The sequence below is a fragment of the Ictalurus furcatus genome, chromosome 7, assembly GCF_023375685.1.
Source record: "Ictalurus furcatus strain D&B chromosome 7, Billie_1.0, whole genome shotgun sequence".
NCBI classification, from domain to species: Eukaryota; Metazoa; Chordata; class Actinopteri; order Siluriformes; family Ictaluridae; genus Ictalurus; species Ictalurus furcatus.
In genome coordinates this window covers 18,472,871-18,499,075 of record NC_071261.1, presented here as the reverse complement: position 1 = coordinate 18,499,075, position 26,205 = coordinate 18,472,871, and the positions used below count along the sequence as shown (strand labels likewise).

Genomic DNA, 26,205 nt, shown 5'->3' with positions numbered 1-26,205 from the left:
GTGAGTGAGTGTGAGTGAGTGTGTGTGTGTGTGAGAGAGTGAGTGTGAGTGAGTGAGTGTGAGAGTGAGTGTGAGTGAGTGTGAGTGAGTGTGAGTGAGTGTGAGTGAGTGAGTGTGAGAGTGAGTGTGTGTGTGAGTGTGAGTGTGTGTGTGTGTGTGAGTGTGAGTGTGTGTGTGAGTGTGTGTGTGAGTGAGTGTGTGTGTGAGTGAGTGTGTGTGTGAGTGAGTGTGTGTGAGTGAGTGTGTGTGAGTGTGTGTGAGTGAGTGTGTGTGTGAGTGAGTGTGTGTGTGAGTGAGTGTGTGTGTGAGTGAGTGAGTGTGAGAGTGTGTGTGAGAGTGTGTGTGTGTGAGTGAGAGTGAGTGAGAGTGAGTGAGAGTGAGTGAGTGAGTGTGTGTGTGAGTGTGTGTGTGAGTGTGTGAGTGTGTGAGTGTGTGAGTGTGTGTGTGTGAGTGTGTGTGTGAGTGTGTGAGTGAGTGTGTGAGTGAGTGTGTGAGTGAGTGTGTGAGTGAGTGAGTGAGTGTGTGTGTGTGAGTGTGTGTGTGTGAGTGTGTGTGTGTGAGTGTGTGTGTGTGAGTGTGTGTGTGTGTGTGTGTGAGAGAGTGAGTGAGTGTGAGTGAGTGAGTGTGAGTGAGTGTGAGTGAGAGTGTGTATGTGAGCGTGTGAAAGGACCCTCTGGGAGCAGTGTACTGTCCCCGATCTTCTGTTTGACAGGTCATTAATCACAGCAGAGGAAGTGTAGGTTCAGTGGTGTCTGAGTGTCTGTGTGCATTTGAACTCACTAATATTTGTATTCCTGTTTGGCAGAGATACACAGCTCTGTATACGAGTGTGTATGCTATCAGTCAGCGTTTGTAAATCACAGAACCAGGCGTCTGGCCAACCGGCACAAAAAGCACCGGTCATGCCGATTCCTTGTTGTGCCACCACCAAGCGGAGCTCAGAATAGTGTTGCACAAATTATTTTCAGGTTTAAGATGATCAACCTGCTGCTACTTGTTCAGTAATGCTCAGGCATCCACGCGCGCACACACACACACACGCTCACACAGTCTCGAAGCTGGGACTTCAGGCCATGTTTTGTTTGTTTTCCTGTGAGGTGTGTGTTCAGCTGATTCAGGATACAGGACAGGCTGATTAAACACAGCGGACATGCCTTTAATGTGACCTATACAGTGATGCTGTTGACAGAGGTGTGTAGTAGCATGCGTGTAATAAAGGGGTTTGGATAATAAGAGATTCCGCTGGTCTCTGTATCATGGTGAGGGCTTTTGTCCTTCGTTATAACATCCTTAACTGCACAGGGGTGGGGTGTTATTTGGAGAAGCTTAGGGTCCACAACATGTTTTTTGCTCCATGCTTACATACTCACTCTCACTGTGTTAGCTCTTGTAGTTTTGGTTCACGTTGTTGTCATAGGAACGCAAGAAAAACGTCTAGCTGCCATGGTGACCCAATAAAAAGTATGTTTAGGTGAGTTTGCAGCTTTGCTTGAACAAAAAAGAGATAAAACAGAAAAGTTCTTGTTTGTTTCTCTCTCTCTCTCTTTGGATCTGTCTCTCTCTCTCTCTCTCTCTCTCTCTCTCTCTCTCTCTCTCTCTCTCTCTCTCTCTCTTTGGATCTCTCCCTCTCTCTCTCTCTCTCTCTCTCTCTGGATCTGTCTCTCTCTGGATCTGTCTCTCTCTCTTCCATTGCCATAATTATTAATGCAGATATTTTAATTCTATGCTACACAGAAATCTAACCCTAACTTTAACCTCAGTGCCAAAAGAAAATGTTTTTGCTTCTTTAAAAAAATTTTTTTAATTAAAAATAAAAAGTTTTCATTGTGGGGATCAGCCAGATTTCCCGAAAAGTTATGTCAGATATTCCTATACAGATAGCAGATATTTCTACATTTGGGCCCAAGTAAGATGTGTACACACACACACACACACACACACACACACACTGTTATTGTAATGTATTACAGTTTCAATTTAATGGTGCATTAGCTAAGATCAGACTTTTTTTTTCAAGGCTTTTTCAAGGCTAGGTTAAGTGGGTTTGACATTTGAATGTTTGGGGTTTTTTTTTACAGCTTGAGCCCACTCCCACATTGTTCACGAAGCTCCGCCCCCCAGATCTATGGTGGCATGTAGAGTGTCACCACACACACACACACACACACGCACACAAAAAACATTCCGCAACAGAAGTCAGTTTTCCGAATGGGTTTTATCAGCAACTTAATACACTTTTTTTTCTAAGTTCTACATGTACATGTTCTTCTGGTTTTATTTATACTATTATTAAGGAATAAAAAAAATCTACAACTGCACCTTCAAGTCACTGGTGATAGCAGAAGAGTGTAAAATAATTTCCCTGAATCCCGTTAGCACACATTCAGGACACCAATGTAAGATTTTTCAGTGTTTTGATGTGGACCCCCCACCCCCACCTGGCTCAATTTGTGTTATGTAAATTAATTACAGCTAGTGAGCATTTAACAGATTATTTTTTCTTTAACCTTCGCTCTCTCTTTTCAGTAGATACTTAACTCCTGTCATTAAGGTCCTTCTCTCTAATCACTTTCTCTCATCTTCATTTTTCTCTCCTATCATCCTCTCCCACTCACCTCTTTTATCTCGTTATCTTCCCATTGTCTCTTCAGATCTTTTCATAAAAAATCCTCTGTTCATTTCTGTTGTTCATTTAATCACCCCCCCCCCCCCCCAATAGCTTTTTCCAGAATGAATTCTGGTTCTTTTTCAACTCTCCATGTCTCTACAACTCTCCCCTGTACCCTCTTTCTCACTCAGCTGATGAAAGTTTAAAGCACTATTAAAGTCTGTCGATCTGCCAGCATTCACTAATGAATACATTCTCATTAATATTGAATTTACAACAACAGACTTGGAGCAAGGGCCAGGGTCAATTATATATATACACACACACACCTATCTATCTATTCTATCTATCTGTCTATCAAAAAAATACCATTGAAACATCGTTACAAGGATAGCAAGCCGTGTGTGTGTGGTGCGTGGGACAGACTTTTTTTCAGTTTGTCAGTTGGTCAAAAGTTTCAGGAAACCGCACCCCTTCATAGTCATTTCAAAACTCAGGACGTATTCATATTTATTCACTCACATGACTGACCTTATTTTGAGACTACCAGAGCTGAAGTTGACTGAAAGACTGAAGTTGAATAGCTATAGCACACACTTCACTCACTTCATTGAAATCTTTGCTGCTAATGCTAGGCAACTAGCTAACATGATCTGACCTCTAATTTAAAACAGATCTTTAAGTTAGGTTTATACATGTTCATAAGGTGTGTGCACAACTACAGTAATTAATTTCAAACCATAGACAACAATATTTGTAGCTTTAAAAATCATTTTGCTGTCATACTCCAACACAGCAGCTCTTGCTGTGTTATTCCTGGTAGCAGTTGGCTAGTTAGCTTTCTTCCTAATGTTGTTTATTAGCCTGGCATGATAGATGACTAGCCTCCTAGGTCATACCAGATAAATGTTAAATAAATGTCAAATCAAATGTAGCACATTTTATAATTGAGGCAACTTTTTAAACCATTACAAAATAATCTATGTATTATATTAAAAGTTTTCGTGCCCAGGAAGTTATTTAGGATGACCTAAAACATCTACAGCTTCATGCATGTTAGAAATCCTCCCTAGCTTGTTGCTAGCACTTTATTAGCACATTTGTTACTTGTAGTTACAAGTAGGATTTCAATAGCAACGTGACAAAAAAATTGCATTGTCATATTTTCATTAATGTACAAAACTAGTAGCTAAATATACCATAGCAGTCATGATTTTGTTTATCATTAGCATTGGCTGAGGTAGCTAGCTAGCTTAGAGTGTAGGTTCTGTGGGAAAATGTTTCTCGGTACCATTATATGTTCAGATCATTGAGCCTGTTTCATGGCATCGTGCTTGCGGAATCATTTATTTAATAGAAAAAATATACCTTGAGAGCTGTGGTAACAAATTTGATCCAAATACTAAACTACATAAGATTTAGCCACTCTAGAGGACTTGACCTTAAACAAGTTCAGGGGCAGTTTAATGTGTCATCCACGTCCTAATCATTTCTCTCTACTTTACACTACCAGTAATGTGTGAGTAAAGCTGTATTTTAGGATCTGGCCAAGTCGTACTACATTAAGGGCACCTTGTGGACAGAGCTAAGAATTGCACTAGTCCTACAAGCTCTTAGTCTAGTTCATAGATGAAAATTTGCCTTGAAATCTGCCCCAGGTGTTTATTTTAGCAAAATAGTTAATACACTACCCACCCCTACTAAATATCTTATTACCTACTAGATATCTTATTACTAATACTAATTACTTTTATCCATAGTAATGGCTATGGAGTGTGAGAGCGAAATGAAATGATGGATGAAATGACTTCACATAATCTACCAAGCCTTGTAGCACAAAGTTAGCGAGCGCACACGCACGCACGCACGCACGCACGCACACACGCACACACGCACACACGCACGCACGCACACACACACGCACACACACACCAGTAATTCCACTTTTTCTGTGTTTCTGTGCATGTAGATAGCTTTTCTGTTAGACCTTTATACCTCTCCCTGCTTACAAAAACAAAACAATAAAACCCCTCACAGAATTTGTAATGGTTTTTATGGTTATAATAGGAATTGTATGGTTTTAATGGAAACTGTGATGGTCCCTGTGAGTCTCTACTGGTAATTTGTTGCCTTTTGGTGGCATGGTCTGTCTAGTGGATACCATTAAGGACCACTAATGGTAAGAGTTTTAATGGTTAGCAGATGGTTTGTAATGGTATTTGTAGTGGAAACCGTTAGAATTTCTGTGATTTGTTTCTATTATTTTATTCGGCAGGGCTTTCTGTTGCAGAAAGGGAAGAGAAAGTGAGATCTCTCTGACAGCTCTTTATCTAAGAAGCAGGAGGAATAAAGATTCAGAGATAAGAGAGGAGATTGAGAGAGATGTGTGAGAGAGAGAGAGTGAGAGAGAAATTGGAGTGCAACATGGGGGAGACCGATGGTGTTATTTTCTCACTTGTTTAATGTGGGTAGCTTGGCAGGGAATATGAAGTTTCTCACCACAGCTATTTCTATTGTTCACACTGCATTACAATCAGACACATTGCAACACATACACCTCTCTCTGTCTCTCTCGCGCTCTCTCTCTCTCTCTCTCTATCTGTCTGTCACTATCTCTCTCTCTTTGTCACTAATCAAGATCTTAGTTCCTCTTGCCAAATTTTGCTGTCATGCTTTATTTAGAAAATCACTCTTTGGCTTCAAATACAGCAACCCTGCATCTGTAAAATTTACACCGACGTGGAGTGGTATATTTCAGTGGTACTGGAATTCCAGTAAGTATATCTAATTATGCATCTGTTTGTTCTCCCTTGCAGAGTCTTCAAGAAGTCCAGCCCCAACTGCAAGGTAATTTTCTTGAATATGTATGTGTGTACATGTGATGGGTTCTTTCCATTCTCTCTGTGGATCATCTCCTTTCATGTTGCTCTTGCTCTCCTTCTCCATTATTTAGTCCTTTTGTGCATTCTATCTGTTCTGTCTTAGTGTCTCTATGTATGATATAACAGCTGTGTTTGTGCGGAAGATGTTTTTTATGATCTCAGTCGGTCTGGCAGGGTCGTCTACAGGAAGGGTGTGGAGCGGCTTTGTGTCAATTTCGAATTATTCTGTCTGTTTGTTGTATAACTGCGTTGTGTTGTATGTGTGTGGATGTGGTGAATAATCCCCAAGAGGAACATTAACTAGTCTGATTTGCTTCCTACATGAATGTTTAAGTGACATCACATGACTTGTGTTTTTCTTCCCCTAGCTAACAGTCTACTTGGGCAAAAGGGACTTTGTGGATCATCTAGATCATGTGGATCCAGTTGGTGAGTCTGAAAGAGCTTGTACTAAAAAAAAAAAAATGTTTGTATCTCATTTAGTCCTGTTAGCGATCTAATTTTCTTTATCAACGTCAACCCACTTGTAGATCTACAGTCTCATGAGCATTTACAATATTGACATCGGTTAGCTAAAATCTTAACCGTTTAGCTTGTTTGGTTCATTGCTTGTTCATAATTAATCATCATTTCTGAACCCAATCACCAGTTGGACATGATTTGCTGTAAATATTATCTTCACAAATTATTGGAAATATTTAGTCTGCTTTGGCAAAAATTAGTTAATGTTATGCCACAGAAAATATATAGGAGTCACACACTCACTCATTTTCAGTAGCTGCTTTATCCTGGTCAGGGTTGCAGTGAATCTGGAGCCTATCCTGGGAATCCTGGGTGTGAGGTGAGGGTACCAGAATATGAAAGAGTTTTTCTGGGCTCCTTAGTGGTGCAACAGAAAAGTGTTTGCTGTGTCATCCGGACATCACGAATTTGAATCCTTGTGATGTTATAGCCATCTGTGGCCGGGAGTCCAAGAGAGCAAATACAGTGACACAAGTCAATCAGTGACATATGTGAGCTCATGCATGCAGAAGGCGGTAGATAGCGCTTTCCTCAGAGTGTGTTATTGTGCCCCATGATACAACATGAGCAGCAGTTTAAGAATATGCATTTGGCGGCTTCATGTGTCTCAGAGGAAGCATGTGTTAGTGAATGGGAATTGGCCAGGATTAAAAAAAAATCTTTAAAATTTTTATTTTTTTTAAATTGACCTTTGGCTTTAAAAAAAAGTCAGGGGGAAAAGTTTATCTGTTTATTTGACCGTAATGAGGCTCAAAACTTTATGGCTCAATGTCATAATCAAAGAAATGTCAGATGGAAACCCTATTGTCAGCCCTATTTTCACCAACTTCACTCCTGACTAGGCTACAGACATGTGCCTCAAACCTATCTCTGCTGTCACCTCTCACAGACCCAGAAGCTCAGAGGCTGAACTACCAGTAACCTCATCTAGCCTCCTCTGTTGTCTCAGTCTCAAACAGTGGTGGTAGGTGGGCTCTGGAATTGCCAGTCTGCTGTAAAGAAAGCTGATTTCATTTCAGCTTTAGCTTCTCTTTACTCTCTTGACTTCCTGGCACTAACTGAGACCTGGATATCTCCACAGAACTACAGACTACACAGGCTGCTCTGTCCTCGGCTTATGTGTTCTCTCACACTCCTTGAGAAACTGGCAGGGGCGGTGGTACATGTCTGCTGTTGTCTCAGAGATGGTGCTTCACACCTCTCTCCCTGTTTCATCTCAACATCTCATCCTTCGAATTCCATGAAGTTACAGTTACCTCCCGATCAACCTTCTCATCATTGTCCTCTACCATCCTCCTGGTCCCCTAGGAGACTTTCTTGAAGAAATGGACATACTCCTCAGTCTGCTGAAGACTTTGCCACCTTTTATAACAGGAAGATCTGCCAGACCTTCACTTCGACCCCAAGGCCTACACTACCCACTCAGTATTCCCCTTCTCCTTCACTGGCACAGTTTTCTAATCTAGCAACAGAAGAGATCTCGCAAGTCATCTTCTCCTGCAATCCTACCACCTGACCATTGGATCAAATCCCTTCCACAATGCACCAGACCATCTCACAAGATCTCCTCCCCTTCATCGCTACTATAATCAGTGGCTCCATAACATCTGGTCATGTGTCAACTGCATTCAAGAGAGCAAGGGTTATTCCCATCCTGAAGAAACCCACTCTGGATCCCTCTGACATCAGCAACTACAGACCGGGTTCACTTCTCTCTTTTATTTCTAAAATCCTCAAATGCACCGTCTACAATCAACTGTCTCTCTATCTCTCACAGAACAATCTCCTAACCAATCTGGCTTCAAAGTGGCACATTCCACAGAGACTGCCCTTTTGGACATCACTGAGAAGTTACATGCTGCTAGATCACCCAAACTGTCATCAGTCCTCATCCTCCTCGACCTTTCAGCAGCGTTCAACACACTCGAGCACAAGACTCTCTTATCCACCCTCATGAGTCTTTTAATACATGATGTAGGATGGCAGTGGTTTACTTCCTGCCTGGAAGGTTGCTCATATCAGGTGATGTGGAGGGAATCCACATCTGCTCCCCGCAGACTCTTCACTGGTGTCCCACAAGGCTCAGTACTTGGTCCTCTTCTGTTCTCCCTCTATATTCCATCTCTTGGTGAGGTCATATCCTCACCAGGGTTTTCATTCCACTCCTCCTCTCCTTCCCTCCCTCATACCCTCTTGCTTCTGCTCAGACCTCAGCATGTCTGGCAGACATCTCAGTATGGATTGCAGCTCATCAGCTGAAACTGATCCCAGCAAAACTTGAACTACTGCAACTTCTGGCAGGTCTGCCTCTGAGCGCTATTCGACCTCTGCAACTAATCCAGAATGCAGCTGTGTGACTGGTTTTCAACCTTCCTAAGTTCTCTAACACCACTCCATTGCTACGCTCCCTCCACTGGCTTCCTGTAGCTGCCCACATCAGATTTAAAACACTGATGCTTGCCTACAAAGCTTAAAACGGACCAGCACCCACTTACCCTCTGATTCCCTAGCACTGCTCGACTGGTCCCACCATCTCTCAGGGTAGAAGGAAGGCATGCATCAAGAGTCTTCTCTGTTCTTGCACCTAGGTGGTGGAATGAACTTCCCCTAGTTGTCCGAATAGCTGAGTAAAGACCTACGTCTTCCTAAAGTACCTAAATGAGCACTTTTATTTAAATAAATAAATAAATTGTTGTTTGTGTGCTTTTGTTACTATATTACCCTCCAACAGAGTTTTAGACTGATGGTATTCTTAGTCTGTGACCTAGTGAACCAGTATCAGGATGTATTGTTATTTACTTATTAGAGACTTCAAAGTACTTCTGTAAATCGCTCTGGATAAGGGTGTGTGTCAAATATCATAAATGTAATTGTAAAAGTTGTAGTTGCATATAAGTCAGAGTGTAAGCCTGCACTCTTGGAATACTGAATGGTCATCAACACACTTTAGCAGGACAAGTTCACATTGTTCTTTACATATGATATAGTCTGACTTTGGGAATACCTCTTCCCAACACTGATGTGCCTGTGTCTCACTGTTGCCATGGCAGTAAATCTAAGAAGAAACCAATTTAGTTGCATTAGAGAGATATGGGAATTTCACTAATGAAGGTGATTATAATGTATCTGAACGTGCAATGAAGAGTTTGAGTTCCAAATCTCAAGATTTGTAATGATCACCTTTTTACAGGGTGATTGTTGTAATTGTTGCCTCCTTCACACTGAAACACAGTGTGCCAGTGTGTGTGTGCACTTAAGCAGAGCTGGGAAACAGCAGGTATTGTCTGAGCACAGTTGTATTTAGCTGAGTGCAATTAGGGTATGAGAAGAAAAGCATTGAACAAATTTGTGTAATTTAAGCTCCTTTCTGTCTAGTGGTGTTGTAAAATTAACATCTTTTAACAGCTTGATGTTTGGATTGTATCCTGATAATTAGGATAAAAGGGTTCATTTTAATTATACAGCAAAACATTTGTCACGCCAAAGGTATGTCCATGAAGTGGATTCATTTTCTTTTCGTTTTGATGTTCTTTGACCAAAGAGAATACTTGAAATTATGATTGAGTCAGTCTGACTTAGACCTTCAGTGATTAAAGGAGCAGTTTATTTTCTAAAGCCTGTATGGAAAGAAGAGAGTGACACGCCTTTAGTTCCTCTCAACCAACCCCACCCTTTTTACCGAAACTATGTACGCCTTGTGGGTGGCAAAGCTGAGTAGCTCACTTCTGGCTGGGGGTGGAGCTTGTTTCTGGACCAGAAAAATGTGAACAGACGTATGATTTTATGAAACTACTAAGATCCATTGCATGATATCTCAGCTTAATTTTATTTGTGTCTGTATCCTAATGGTTAGACTAATGATTACGGTCCGTAGTTTAAGGGTTTGATTAAGTGGTCTAGCTATTGCTACACGAAATATCTTGGATTATTAGTCTTATATATGAGATGTTCTGGGAAAAATGCATTGGGTGTCGCTGTGACTGTGTTCTGGCAAACAGCTACAAAGACAGAAAATAGAGTTTTGGCTAAAATTGCTCATAACATACTTTGACAACTTGACTCTAAGAAACCATAACTATATTTCATCAAAACAATGTGGACATATTATTATTTATTTACTTTTTAATCTTGCCTAGGTAAATATCATGTTTTATATGGAGCTTAACAAAGACAGGTAAAAAAAAAAAAATAAATAATAAAAAAAAAGCAATCAATCTGTGTAAGGACGTTTAAAACCTTGCTAACTGGGTTTCTTTTTTCTCACACAGGGAATGTTAAAGCTTTGATCATGTTGATACTGACTCTCAAAATGTCCATAATGCTCCTGCATTGCTGTCAGAATGAAATCTTTAAATGTAATTTTCTCCCTTTTCACTTTTGGGGGCAAGCGGATTTTAGAAATTGTGGTTGAGATGCATACAAAAGAGAAACATATTTTAGCTCAGGAAAGTATAGTTTTCAGGACTATACATAGTAGAAAATGTCAAAATATTTCACACATATATAAATGCTATGGAGCATGTCACACTGTTACCATAGTGCTGTATGTTATGAAATATGTAATTTAGTCACGGCTTATTTAGTTGTTCCATATGTCCACTGTGCTTCTATAAGAGGCTGTGACTATAGATTGAACAAGTGATTATAAATTATATCAGAGCTTACAGTGGTGCTTGAAAGTTTGTGAACCCTTTAGAATTGTCTACATTTTCTGCATAAATATGTCCTAAAACATAAGATTTTCACACAAGTCCTAAAGGAAGATAAAGAGAACCCAATTAAACAAATGAGACAAAAATATTGTACTTGGTCGTTTATTTATTGAGGAAAATGGTCGAATATTACATATCTGTGAGTGACAAAAGTATGTGAACCTTTGCTTTCAATAACTGGTGTGGCCCCCTTGTGCAACAATAACTGCAACTGAAAGTTTCCAGTAACTGTTGATCAGTCCTGCACATCGGCTTGGAGGAATTTTAGCCCGTTCCTCAGTACAGAACAGCTTCAACTCTGGGATGTTGGTGGGTTTCCTCACATGAACTGTTTGGTTCAGGTCCTTCCACAACATTTCTATTGGATTAAAGTCAGGACTTTGACTTGGCCATTCCATTAACTTTATTCTTCTTTAACCATTCTTTGGTAGAACGACTTGTATGCTTAAGATCATTGTCTTGCTGCATGACTTACATGCTCAGATTCAGTTCATAGACAGATGGCCTGACATTTTCCTTTATTTAGAATTTGCTGGGATAATTCAGAATTCATTGTTTCATCAATGATTGCAAGTCATCCTGGCCCAGATGCAGCAAAACAGGCCTAAACCCTGATACTACCACCACCATGTTTCACAGATGGGAAAAGGTTCTTATGCTGGAATACAGTGTTTCCTTTTCTCCATACTTAACGCTTCTCATTAAAAAAAAGTCATAAAAATTTTAGTCTCATCCATCTACCAAACATTTGTCTATTGGTCTTCTGGTTTGTCCGCGTGATATTTACTACAGAGTATAAACTACAGAAGGGCCGGAATGTCCTTTTTGGAGAGCAGTGGCTTTCTCCCTGTCATGCACACTATTTATATTCTATGTTCTCCTGAGGGTGGACTCATGAACATTATTAGCCAATGTGAGAGAGGCCTTTAGTTGTTTAGAAGTTACCCTGGGTTTCTTTGTGCCTTGTGGACTATTGCACGTCTTGTTCTTGGAGTGATCTTTGTTGGTCAACCACTCCTGGGGAGGGTAACAATAGTCAATGGAGGTTTTCTATCCTTTTCCAGCCCGATGAGCATCAATGACTTTTTTTCATGAAGTCCTCAGAAATCTCCTTTGTTCATGCCATGATACACTTCCACAAACATGTGTTTTGAATATCAGACTTTGATAGAGCCCAATAAATTTATATTATTTATGTGTGGTTATTTGTGTTTAAATAATCAGTATTGTTAAGACTGTTATTTTGTGATTGATTTTATAGGTAGAGTGTTTCTCTGACTCAAGTTTGTAGGACTGAATGGCAAGAAAAATAATTTAATCATGCTGAATTTACCTTTTTATAATTTATGGGATATATTGCTGTGCTCACCTGTTACCTTGTATTATCTGAGTTTAGATGGAGTGCTTTTGGTTGACCCAGAATACCTTAAAGACAGAAAAGGTGAGTGAGGTGTTCACAATTCATTTTCATAACATTAAAATGGTTCAGACATCCATTTGCCTAAATATCTCTCATGACCATATAAAAATTTGCATCTTGTATATATTTTTTTAACTTGGTCCTTCTCTCCTCACTTCCTGGTCAGTGTTTGTGACTCTGACATGTGCGTTTCGTTATGGCCGAGAGGATCTCGATGTGTTGGGATTGTCCTTCAGAAAGGACCTTTACATCTCCACCTTCCAGGCTTTTCCTCCACTGCCTGAGGAGCACAAACCACTCAGCCGCCTGCAGGAGCGCCTGCTCAAAAAGCTTGGCCAGCATGCACACCCCTTCAACTTCACTGTAATTACTACTTCCATTCATCTCATTCAAGCTGCCTGCGTAGCAATCTGACATACTCTACACCTACAAATGCTTCTTATTCTTGTAGGATTAGTACAATAGACTACAAATTATTTTGCAATGATTATCCAATACTATAAAGGTACTATATTACTAAAATATAGAAAGCATATTAAAAAAAGGTCCCTCTGAAAAGGGTGAATCATGTAAGGAATAAAACATGACTGGGCATGCTATTATGGGAAATGAATCAAAATGGACAAATTTCTGTAATGTTTTATTCTTGTTGCACCACAGCAGTGTTTTAGTTTTTAAAGAACGTGTCGTACCTTTTTATTTCTTTATAGGTAAGGAATAATTGATGATGGGCTGTTGAATTATTAGAAAAATAATGCACATTGGAGCGCGAGAGAGAGAGGAAGGGAGAGAGATTGCAGTAAATAATTTTGTTTGTTGTTAGGTCCGTGTATTCTGGACATAAGGCTAACTTTTCCATTATTTCAGTGAGCTTGGTGAAGTGTGGTGAACTCTCTGCCTGGAACTACTGTAGCTGTGCATTAACTGAAAAATAATTGTGCACCTTAGAACGTCTGTCAACCAATCACAATCAAGTATTAAACAGTGCTGTCGCATAATTACATTTAATGTTGTGGAAAGTTTCTGAAACATGTTGTTGCCTTATTAGCCTCTCTATTTTTTGCTCTCTCGCCATAATTTAATCCGCTCATAATGCAGTTTGTCATGTTGCTGTGAAACCATGGCAGAAAATGTACAGTTAGAGCTTTACCTCTGCCTGGTACACAGTGCTGACATAAATGCTAAATAAACTTCACCACATCAACGGATGTATGTTTTTCTATGTTAAATAATAGCATGCTTTTTAAATGTTTAACAGTCTTAAATTATTAAATAGTATAAAAAAAGAGCATGTGGTATAATCGATTTAGAAATTAATTCACAAACATCTTTGACTGAAAGTGGAAAAAAAAAAAAGTGAGTGATGATGCCTGACATGGCTTCTGTTATGTTTTTGCATAAACAGGTTTTCAATTCATTTTTGGTGTAAGGAAATTTTTATCTGTGGTAATCATTCATATACTGCTGACGCAACAGATATAGAATATGTTCCCTGTTCCTTGATAATCTGTTTTGTTTTTTAAAAAAATACTTTACAGCTAGATTTGTTTTTAATGTTGCGTTAAATGAGAGAATGTTCAATTTATCTGCCGTTTTATTTTAGATTCCTCAGAATCTTCCCTGCTCAGTCACTTTACAGCCAGGACCAGAGGACACAGGCAAGGTAAAGACACACACACACTCGTGCACACACACTCGCGATCACATTCTCTCTCTCACTCTCTCACACACACACTCTCTCACACACTCTCTCTCTCTCTCTCTCTCTCTCTCTCTCTCTCTCTCTCTCTCTCTCTCACACACACACTCACTCACTCACACACACACACACTTTCTGATCTTACACTTTTGTCACTACTAATATATCCCTAATTTTCCTCCCTCAGGCATGCGGTGTAGACTTTGAGATCAGAGCTTTCTGTGCCAAATCTGTGGATGAGAAGATTCACAAAAGGTGCAGCACTTTATCTTCATGCTCATGTACTTGCTGAGCACAGTGTAGTTTGTGTACTGCGTGTTGCTGCTTGGTGTATGTTGGTGTATATGCAGGCATCGCTGTAAATACAAGTGTGTGTGTGTGTGTGTGTGTCCTGTGCGTTTATATTTAACATTTTTGATTGGTAGTGATAAGCAGACTGTCGAGCTCTGTGTGTGCGTGTGTGTGTAGAAACTCTGTGCGGCTGGTGATCCGTAAGGTGCAGTATGCTCCGGAGAAGCCAGGACCACAGCCTATGGTGGAGACCACACGCAGCTTCCTCATGTCTGACCGCTCCCTCCACCTGGAGGCTTCCCTCGACAAAGAGGTGTATAAACACACATGCAAACACACATACTCATGTACACGGTTACTATTGGTTAACAGTGTTTTCCTTGATGGTTGATGTTTGCATGCTTCATTTGCATATGGATGCATATTTCCGTGCTGTACAAGAAAAGAACACATCTCGAGCCAAATTTTAGCTTCCCCCCCACCCCGATGTTAGAATTATTCTGTGCTGTTCATTAGAGGTTTAGCAACACACAATATTCAAAATTTGATTTGATATCACAAGGTGGTGTCTCAATACAATGCATTATGCAATACAGCAAAAATAAACCATGCCTTAAGGTGCCATTTTGAATTTATTAAAACGTTATAAAAGTGCAACAATTGAAACTTTAGAAAGGCACAGTATAGTTTTGCATGATGCATTCAGAAACTTAGAATATAAGGGGAAAAAAAGCTAAGTATTAGAATGTAACAAAATGAAACATTTAGCTAAGCTTTCACTCGTGACTCTCTGAAGAACAGGGCTTTTCATTTCCCATGCTGCTGTCAGTGTACACTACCGGTCAAAAGTTTAGACACACTCATTCTTTTGTTTATATTTTCCCCCCACATTTTAGAATAATAATAATAGTCATCAAAACTCTGGAGTAACACAAATGAAGCTATGGGAATTACGTTGTGATAAAAAAAATCCTAAATAAATTTAAATAATGTAATATTTTAGCATCTTCAAAGTAGACCCCCTTTTCCTCCAGAAATGTATTCTTGACATTTTCTCAACCAGTTTCTTAAGGAATCCCCCTGAGATGCTTTTTAAACTGTATTAAAGGAGTTCACACCTACTGTATGCTGGACTCTTATTGGCTGCTTTTCGGAATATTTTGCTCTGAGTCATCTGTTCAAAAAAATATATTTTTCTGTAAATAAAATGTTAGTTTTCTGATGAAAGAAACGAATATGTTGGCACAATTATATTTTTGTCTAAAGCAATGATTTCAAACATTTAATCAAACACCTTCAGATCAAAAGGTTTTTAAGATCATGAGAAACATTTCAGTCGAGTGTCCACAAACTTTTGACCGGTAGTGTAGCTTAAATTTCGCAAGTTTGATGAAGACATGAATGGGTTTTCTAAGACAAAATGTTGTCATTACTGTAATTCTGACATGACATCATAGCATTGTCATAGTAGTTGTAGTGAAATAAATCCTCATACTGTACATTCTGTTCTTTGAGGTTTTCCCCCATGTAAGTTCACAATGTGTAAGACATCTGTGATTAATCCTTTTGTTAGCAGTATTATTTTGGATTTCTATAACCAGTCCCTGCAGGATGTTGCGATTTGGCGATCGCAGAAATGAACGCAAAATCAAACAAACTCTCCAATGTTCAGAGGAACTTGCAGTTTTTCAAAATTACCCCAGATTTTCTGCAGATTTGGGCCAAGATGGGTCATGTGATGTCATCATAACACACATTTAGCCAAAGCCTTCTTTGATTCATGTTTGTCGAACATGAGTACACATAAAAGGTCTCATTTACCAACAAACATCACTGTGAAGGAATTCTGCAAAAAAAGCATAAAAAAATTTGTTAGTTGCGTCCCAAATAAATTCTTTTTAAAAAAAAAAAGCTACAGCAAATTCAAGCATTGTTGGCTGCACCAATCACAAAACTATTCCTGTACAGACCGTATAACATTTTATTACAACTTCTCTAGAGTGCTACCTCTTTAATTAACATAAAGCCCTGTGTATTTTATTTGCTTTCTGTGAGTTTTATTTTTCAAGCCCCTTTTCCTCTTTACTCTACTCTCTCTCACTCAGCTCTACTACCACGGAGAACCCATCAGCGTCAACGTCCACGTCACCAACAACTCCACCAAAACTGTCAAACGAATCAAAATCTCAGGTACAACGCAATCTGAACCAGATTTCACTGCATCATGATGTCAAATCTATTTAGCTACTTGTGTGGAACTGTATATTGAGTATCTGTTGCCCTGTTTCACAGACCATTGCTTTGTTGCTTTGTGTCTACACCCTGTTTATCCATGCCCCTTGCTGTCTCCATTTCCCTCCTAACAACTGGAATGCTGTGTATCAGTTCAGGGGCAGTCTTGAGTTAATAATTATGCGTGTTAAAACAGAAACATCTGTTGGTCATTGTGTTATTGAGGATGTTATTGAGTTTTTAAAGTACTTGACTAGACGTTTGCTTCCATTATTGATGGCACCGCCACGATATTTTAGATAAGTCTGTTTGTCAGCATCAGTGTTAATGGAAATCTGCAGGCATTCAGGTGGAATTAGAAGAGAGGGATATTGATAACAGATGCATTGTGTGTATGTATATATGCATGGATTGTAGAATTTGTTTATGGACTTCAATAACTTTTGCCCGTGTGTGTGCACGCTTTCCAGCTTTGCTAACCCCTCTGTGTGTCCCTGTTCTCTCCCCACAGTGCGACAGTATGCTGATATCTGTCTGTTCAGTACCGCACAGTACAAATGCCCTGTGGCTCAGGTAGAAGCCGAGTGAGTACCCCTTCATCTCCCTTTAATCCCTCCTTTCATCTCTCTTCTCTCTCCCTCACCCCATACTTTATTTCCTGACCTCTTATTCCTCTCATTATGAATTGATAAACATTATGTCCTACTCAACGTTCGGCCATTTTTTTCCCCTCTTCATTTCTCTTTTCCCGCTCATAGGGTCATGTCTAAAAATGTTTTCATTTCCTCATTCTGCTGTGTTTTGAGCTTTGAGAAAAAGGGTGTATATAGCATTTGCGTACACCACACAGGACTGGTTATTTACAATTTTCATATATTAGCACGTGGAGGTTTAGAGAAGCGGCGATGAATTAAATCAGGTTCATTCTGTGACTCTGGGCCTCACAGACCGTCTCCAGCTTTTGCTCTGATTGCTTTTGTGTTGCTGCCTCCAAAAAGCCAGTGAGTACTCCAAAACCCTGGCAACCATCTCTCAGCTCTAGCAGCTCTTTCACTCTGATCAGGATTCACAGCAACCCACAGCTCTGTTGCTTCTATATCAGTTACCTTATGCCCTTTCCATTATGGTGCAACATCACAGCAGATACTCCAGCTTTGCTCAAACTACAGAGTATGTTTCATTTAGTTCAAAATTTTATATACAAGAAGGTACATTTTAAATAGTTTGGTCGAACTGTAGTCACATTTGCTTACTTGTTGACATTGGTTGTTATGGTAACAATCAAGAAAGTGCAGGTCGAGGTTTAATTAAGCTAGTTTTATACTGTATGATTTTCAGCCTGATTTTGCTGTTGCAAACATAACATAACTTTTGGGTTTATATCGTAAAAGAAATCTTTGGTCATGAGTTGAGCCTGGTGGTCGCACTGCTACAGTGCTCGTCTAAAATCCACCGGTAGAAGGATGGCATAGCATCACACAAAACTCATGGAAGAGCTACAAATACAGTATTGGCAATGATGAAACTTAAACACAAGTTTCCTGTTTAAACCTGATGGGCAGAAATTTTTTTAACAATATTTCAGCACTCCAGTGATTTCAGTAAGTCTGTGGGTTGGCCCGCTCTCCCCTTCCCCTGAGTCACTATGCTTTTTGGACTGTTCTGTTCCTCTGCACAATGTTGCATAGTTAAAGTCACAATCTAGGGTTTTTTTTGTTGTTTTATTTCAGCCCAGTCTCTGTACAGTATGTGAATTTACCACAGACAAGATTTTCTAGACGTTTGCATGTTGTGTGTGGAAACATAAAGGCAGAATTCTGTAAGCAAATGTTTAAAACACAAATTCAAAACCATTACCATTACACTCTAACAATATCGATCTCAGGCTCGGACAGAAAAGACTGAACGTCTACCCAAAGCTGTTCTTGTGTGGGTTTTATCCAACTTTCTAACACTGGAGCAATAAAGTAAACAACTCTTCATGCTAAACGGTTACTCACACTTTCCTTGAGGTTTTATGTTATTTATGCTTCAAAACTGATTTATGTTAGTAATACTTAACCACAAATTCTTCTTTATGGAAAAGATGTCCCATCTCTGAAAAGGATTACTCAGGTCTAAAGTTTTATTTACAAATATTTCACAAGAATCACTTTTTTGAGCATATATTAGTGACTGCCCCAAACGCTGCCTTATATAGACGTGCATTATAAATTAGTTTATTATTAATAATAATATTAATAATCATAATAATAATAGTAGCCTGGTTGAAGGAAGAGGAACCCGCTGTGGTCTATTACCCAAGGTTTGACATGTTGTGCATTCTGAGATACTTTTCTGCACACAGCACTTGTAAAGAGTGGGTATTTGAGTTACTGTAGACATCTTGTCAGTGTGAGTCTGGCTCCCTCAATCTGCAGAACTCACCAGATATTTTTTTGTTTGTTTGTTTAGTTTTTTCCCGCAACCCATTCTGTGAAACTTTTGAAACTGTTGTGTGTGAAAATCATAGGAGATAAGCAGTTTCCTTTCTCAGTGTCCAAACCGTTGTCTGTGGTAATCACCTACTGTACACACTACAGATGCAACAGGCAGAGATTATGTTGAAAAATGATGGCGTATACCTTTAATTTAAATGAATGACTGATGCCGTGATAGTCGGTGTACACTGAAAGGTGGCCCCTGCTAGCGCTGTATTTGTCACAGGTAAAGTGATACGAGGCCCCTCAGACACGTTCTATCTCTCCACTTGTGTGCTCCCTGTAGAAATAAGACCATGATTCATTTCTCTTGGTTTACTTAAAGCATCATATTTGTACAATTATATGGCAGCCCCTGTGAAAGAGCCTTTGTTGTTCATCTCTCTCTCTCTTATCTTAATATGCTCTGAATATGCTGTGGTTAATCCAGGCCTGAAAACATTTTGTTTGTCGCTTCATTAACACTCCTATTTGTTACCCCTGTTACACTCTGTTATTCATTTCTACACATAAGATATAAAGTATTGAATCCAATCTACCTTTGTATGCATTGAGGAACGACACAGTTCAGCTATTTGCATTCGTCCACTAGATCAATAAGCAGCTATCTGCTGTGAGGGCGTTGTGGGCAGAGTTGGATGTGGTCAGAGTAGTATCACTACTCTGTATAATATCACTGTCTAATGGCTGTCTTACTCGTCTTCAGCGATCAGGTGTCGTCCAGTTCCACGTTCTGTAAGGTATACACACTCACCCCGACACTGAGCAACAACCGTGAGAAGAGAGGTCTAGCGCTGGACGGCAAACTCAAGCACGAGGACACCAACCTGGCCTCCAGCACCATGTGAGCACTCGTCACTCACACCGCCTCACACATCATCCTCATGCATCTCACACACACACACACAATAACACTCTCCCTACTTCACTACTTCATGAACTCCTGATTGCTGCTTTAAGCTTTTGGACAGGGCAGTAAAGACAGATTTAAGGTATTACTGTTTAATACAGGTGGAAATCTCTCGGGTGTCACACGATTTGATTACATTTTTTTTCTGAGTGGCGAGATGCTGTTTATAAAACAATGAAATAAAATAACTCGCTATGCTTAAATTGTCCTTGATTTAAAACTGTCTAGCTTACTAATATTACTGTAGATTTATCATCAATTAAATTTAATCCAAGTTTGAATCCCTTCCAAAAATCAGCTGTAAATGCATTACAAATGCACATGATCATTACAGACTTAAGACTTTTTCCTTCTGCTTCTTTGATGTGCATCGTGGCTTAAACCATTATATTACTCAGAGTCTCTAATATGCTACGTACACTTATAAATACACAACAAAAGTCAAATTAATTTCAGTTACATGTAAGGAGGATCATTCTCAAACTGCAAAGCGTTAGCACACATACATAAATCAGAAAAGAGAGAATATCTAGCACTGTGTACAACCACGACAGCACCCGCTGAGAGGATATAGTATGTAGTGAGTCTGAAATCTCGTGTATAATACGCATTTGCATAGTGTGTACACAAAGCAGACTGGAGACAAGGTTGCATCGTAGTTCAGTCAACCAGTTCTGATCTTTTTGTATCTTTTTTTATAGTTGCATCTTATTATATGTGTAAATAAAAGGGGGCATATTTATTTATTTATCTATTTATCTATTTATTTATTTAGTTAGTTAGTTAGTAAGTAGTCATTTTTGTCCTAGTTTTCGACAACAAAATGAACATGAAACACTCAGCTTATGGATTTCCATTAGGACTGTTAAAATGGATTTCACTGTTTGCACAGTATTAGAAATTTCATATGAATAATGTTTTTTAAGGTAAAAAAAATAAATAAATCCGCATTTGAATATTTAAGATCCTACGTTTCATTTTGACTCACCAAATGTTTACTGAACCATGCATTAAACCCCTGAAGGAGGTCTAAATTAATGCATGTTATTTATGGCATATGTAATTTTTTTTTTTAAGGTTTTGAATCAGTAATCTAATTAAATATAATGACTAATAAAATATGTACCCTAAAGGTAATATTACATGCAGATAGTTAACAATATCCAACTGGCACTTTTCTGAAGTCACACTTTTTGTCTGGCTAAATCCAAAATAGCATTTCACAGTACATAGGTTTTACAATGCCATTAGGTTCTATACTCTGTAGTGAGTAGGAAGCTATTTATGATTCAGCCTAACTGTATGTTATTCTTGAGTGAAGAAGTCGAAGAGTGTACATTTTACATGGAGTTCAGATAGCCTAGGAAAAGTGAAAAATAGATAAACAACAGCAAGTGAGAGGAAAATATTGCTGTGGCAACATACGTTTAAAAGAAAATCTCAGACATTAAGGTTTGTGATAAAATTACTTATCGCAAAATTTAGGCTCTTCCTTATGCATGCAAATATTCAGACATTCCTGTTGACATTCCTGTTTGTAGTGGTATTCAATTTATATTCCAGTTTTTCCAATGTTTGTTTCATTGATGCAGAATCTTTCAGAATGAATCACAGTGCTGCATTTTGCTTACTCTACAGTGTGAAGGATGCATCCAATAAAGAGGTCCTGGGTATCCTGGTGTCCTACAGAGTCAAAGTTAAACTGGTTGTCTCTCGTGGAGGGTAAGCACAGGACACATACATGCATACAGTCACTTGAGTATAATTGCATAAAGCACAGGAATGGCTGGTATTAAGCTGATTAGCTGGGAAAACATTTAAAATCTTCAGGACAATGGGTACACTGGGACAGGAGCTGGGAACATAAATTAGTACATAGTTGAAGATTGGACAGATGTTGCCTGGTCCTCAGATTCCTGTTCTTGGCTGACAGCAGTGGAACCTGATGTGCTGTTCTGCTGTGTTAGCCCATCTGACTCAGTGTGTGACACGCTGTGCTTTCTGAGATACTTTTTTGCTTACCCCAGTTGTAAAGAGTGTTTGTTTTGGGGTTTTTTTTTTTTTGAGTTACCATAGGGGAAGCATGGTGGCTTAGTAGTTAGAACTTTTGCCTCGCAGGGTCGGGGTTCGATTCCTGCCTCTGTCCTGTGTATTTGCGGAGTTTGCATGTTCTCCCTGTGCTTCAGGGGTTTCCTCCAGGTACTCCAGTTTCTTCCTCCAGTCTAAAGACATGCGATGTAGGCTGATTGGCATCTCTAAATTGTCTGTAGTGTGTGAATGGGTGTGTGAGTGTGTGTGAGATTGTGCCCTGCACTGGGTTTGCACCCCATCCAGGGTGTCCCCTGGGATAGACTTCAGGCTTCCTGCAACCCTGTGTAGGATAAGCGGTATGGAAAGTATGGATGGATGGATGGATGGACTTACCATAAACTTCTTGTCAGCTTGAACCAGTCTAATTATTCTCCTCTAATGTCTCTCATCAACAAGGCATTTCTGACCGCAAAACTACCACTCACGGAATGTTTTTTTTTTTTTTTTTTTTTCTCTTTCTTCACACCATTCTGTGTAAACGCTAGAATATACACACAATAAATATATATAATATACACTAAACTATTTCCTCTCCCCACAGTGACGTGGCAGTAGAGCTTCCCTTCGTGCTGATGCACCCTAAGCCCTCTGAGCAGCCCAGCTCAAGACCACAGTCAAGTATGTACACTATCTGAGCCGCTCGCACACATTCACCATCCTGGGGTTCAGTCTAGGCATTTATTCAGAGAATATCAGTTCTGAATAACATTTTGGGCTGTATTTTATTTCTATTTCTTCTTTTAAGACATGTCCTAATGAAAGAGAAATTTATTTATTTTTTTGCCTCGTTCTCACAGCTGTACCAGAGACGGATGCTCCTGTGGACACCAACCTGATAGAGTTTGAGACGAAGTGAGTCTGCTGTTTGGGTGAAAGTGTGTATGAGAGGCGTTGATTAAGTCTGCCCTTGGTATTACTGACCTCTGTTGTGCCTCCGCAGTAACTTCTCTCAGGATGACGACTTTGTGTTTGAGGACTTTGCGCGCCTGAGGCTGAAGGGAATGAAGGATGATAAAGATGAGGACGACCACTTCTGCTAACCCTGTGTGGAGAGAGGGAGCTAGATTGAAGGGGCTCTAAGTGTCAGTACTACTACACCACCATTCCACTGCGCCAACCTGAAAGAGTGGGACGCTCACTTGAGCGTCTTCTCTCCTCTCTTTTTTTTTCCAATTTCTTTCTCTTGCCCCTCACCCTGTTCCTTTGCATCCGTGATGCTGTTGTCTTTAGACCTTTTTTGTTTTTTTGTTGGTTTTCTTGGAGCTACTTTGTTCTTGTGCATGTGTATTAGACAGAGAAAATGAAACCCAATGAGAAAGGCGAAGAAAGCAGTGAGGTTAAGCAGAACTGGTCAGGAATGTCATTGAACAGAGGGTCCATGAATTCAGGGGTGTCTTTTTATCTAGTTTATATTTCCCTTCCTCCCCTTCCCCACTGGAAACTGAGTGGGCATTACTAGCTTTGCAATATTGTAATAAAATGGGTAAAACCTTACTTCAGTGTAGGGTATGACCAGGGAACATGAGCTTGAGACTTTTATTTCTTTATCAAATTCAGTATAGCTCACCAAGAGACATTTTCTTTCAATGTTCTAGCATTTCATTGTATAGTTATGTAAAAGATATACATATCGCATGAACATGAATGACTGTTCAGTGTGCTTAAGAGACCACACAATAGTCAGCACAATGCGTTGGACCACAGAAGACTCGATTTATTATAGCCATTGGTTATGCCACCTGTGTGTGTGTGTGTGTGTGTGTGTGTGTGTGTGTGTGTGTGTGTAGATTGAGTGTTTTGATTAAACACAGAGAGACAGCAAACGCTCTGCCTGCAGAGGCCTATTGCTATTACATGCAGCACAGTTAAGAATTAAGCCGTCATCTGGTACTGCTGTGTGGTGAAGCTTTTCTAGTTTTAAATTGCCAAAATTGAACACCTAGTTTAATTTGTTGAATAACTGAGACATATTTTTAGGTGTTTGTTATAATGTCCAAGAAATAGGCAAGTCATCTTATCAGGCTTCACCATTTCAGCCGCTTTCCCTTTTTCCACATTTGTTGAGTGCCAGTATCGCTATATAATCTCCATCCAGTGAAGAGTGCCAGATTTAAACTTTTGTTGTTTTTTTTAATAAAAAAAAATTTCAAATGTTTTATATTTAGCCTACTGATTAAAAGCACTTTTTTCATTTGTTGGGGAGTCAGTGTCAGTAAAAATGAACTATTACACAGGTAAAATCACATCCTGACTCTTCTGCTCCACCTTGTGTCAAAAAGAAATGCTCTGCTATGGTTTTGATTTTGTAAGCACTAAGCATCATTCTCCAGCTCCCCTCTCTCTATTATTGATCCACTATACTCACCTACAATCTACTATTAGCCATCACCTATTATCGATTGACCTTTTATATATAACCTACATTTATTATTGTCCATGTTGCACTCTTTTTCTAAAGAAGTGACCACTGCTAATGCATCTTATTAACCTAACTCCACAAATGCTTCATTTTAAAACTTGCCCATCAAACTTTTTCTTGTTTGAGGAACTTAGAAACTACTGAGTTTACCACTTATCATTGTTATTATATTCACTTTTTATTTCAAAACTTGTTTTTTTTTTTAATGTAATGCTAACGTCATTATTGAACTAACCAGAAATTCCATGCTGTATGCTCCATTTGCTGCATATTGCTTATATATATATATATATATATAAGAATAAAAGCAGGTCACAGAGATCATGTGTGAACATATGTTAAACCCTGTGGATGAGGGGAAGTTGTGGTTTTGCCTCCAGACCAGTTCACAGTGTTGTTTGAATTATTTTCTTCATTCATTAGTTCAGCCATCAACATGACATTACCAACTATATTTAAGTAAATAATACCTGCTATTGGAATATTTTCACAGTTGGTTTGATACTTTATTTCATGCATACAGCATACACAGCTAGGAACCTATTTTGGGCAACCATATTTTTAAAAGAACACCTTTCAGAACTTGTTATTGTTATTGGTGCTGTACGGAATAAAAGGAACAGAAAGATTGAGACTGAGAGAAGAAAGCTTGTTTACCAGACTCGAGCTAAGATCTACGGCTAAAGAATTTCTTTGGAGATTTCAAGAACAGTTAATAGATATAAGGAAATAAGCTCCAGGTAACACAAGAGCACACTGTATGTCACATAATGTTATTTATAATCACAATAGGAGTTAAAATATGCCATGAAAAACAAATGATTGATTTATTTTATGTAAGGATATTTGCATATGTGTAAATTTGTTGATTGTCTGCTGTCAAATTTTTAAAGGCTTTTTTTTTTTTTTTTTTTAAATCATTTATGTTATGAAATGGCAGGGAGAATATTTTCATCAGATGGTCAAAAAATCTTTGTCCTTATGTGAGTGCTTTGCTAGAATGCCATGCATGCATGCATTCAGAGGCAGCAGTAGGCTTTGAGAACGTTGTGTTATTGTGATAGAACACTCTCTCAGACCATCTTCATGGAAAACTTTTGCTTCTTTTTTTTTTTTTTTTAATCCAAATGGAGCCTCATATGTCTGTGAACCAGTCGAGTGTATAAAAGAAATATTATATTGTATATCTTCCCTTGGATTCTGTAGGGTTTATCTAAGGAAAACGCACGCAGATGTCAGTTTGTAGACTAATATTGTACAATGTCACACTTTTTTGTATTTTAAGGTTGATTTCAAGCTACTTTTACGCCTCACTACTACTAAAATTGATATCCCGAAAGTATACGTACATGCTACCTGGTAATTTAATTCGCAATAAATTAAGATGAAATATATTAATATGAATTCCAAAATATTATATAAGCAATATGTTATTTTAGTCAATAAAATGATATTAAAAATCACTGAAAAAAATGCAAAAGTTTTTAAAAAACAACAACATAAACATTGGGAAATATATGTCGCTTCTTTATTTTGTATGCCGTTTTAGAAAATTAAAAAAAAAAAAAAAAAAGAATGAAATTCAGTTTGTTGTCAGTCTTTGTGTGTGTGTGTGTGTGTGTGTGTGTGTGTGTGTGTGAGAGAGAGAGAGAGAGAGAGAGAGAGAGAGATGGATGGATGGATGGATGCCAGGGGTCATCATTATCCGACCTGAGGCCAGCACAGTTTGATGGTTTATACTCTCTAATAACTCAGCAGTTCATTACCAAGCTTAGTACGTATGCTAAACTCCAACCTGTAAAAGAGCATTGGATTGGATGGTGGGAAAATGACAAATTATGTTTGTGTCAAATGACTTCAGTGTGTCCTTGTCCCAAATCGGCAAAGAGAATTCGAAGCATTAGGTCAATGTTATTGTTCACTTCACTGCAAGCTAGAG

At 39.0% G+C, this 26,205-nt stretch overlaps 1 protein-coding gene across 1 annotated transcript in view; it reads left to right on the top strand.

Moving 5' to 3' along the window:
- Positions 1–24,041, top strand: part of arrb2b (arrestin, beta 2b) — a 67,265-nt gene extending 43,224 nt beyond the window's left edge. The window contains exons 2-15 of the mRNA XM_053629062.1: positions 5,425–5,455; positions 5,859–5,919; positions 12,121–12,165; positions 12,311–12,507; positions 13,748–13,807; positions 14,031–14,098; positions 14,312–14,447; positions 16,240–16,324; positions 16,878–16,950; positions 19,553–19,690; positions 21,395–21,478; positions 22,389–22,465; positions 22,645–22,699; positions 22,788–24,041. Coding sequence (XP_053485037.1) covers positions 5,425–5,455; positions 5,859–5,919; positions 12,121–12,165; positions 12,311–12,507; positions 13,748–13,807; positions 14,031–14,098; positions 14,312–14,447; positions 16,240–16,324; positions 16,878–16,950; positions 19,553–19,690; positions 21,395–21,478; positions 22,389–22,465; positions 22,645–22,699; positions 22,788–22,887 — 1,210 coding nt within the window. The 3' untranslated portion in view covers positions 22,888–24,041. The remainder of the gene's footprint in view (positions 1–5,424; positions 5,456–5,858; positions 5,920–12,120; positions 12,166–12,310; positions 12,508–13,747; positions 13,808–14,030; positions 14,099–14,311; positions 14,448–16,239; positions 16,325–16,877; positions 16,951–19,552; positions 19,691–21,394; positions 21,479–22,388; positions 22,466–22,644; positions 22,700–22,787) is intronic.
- Positions 24,042–26,205: the final 2,164 nt, after the last annotated feature.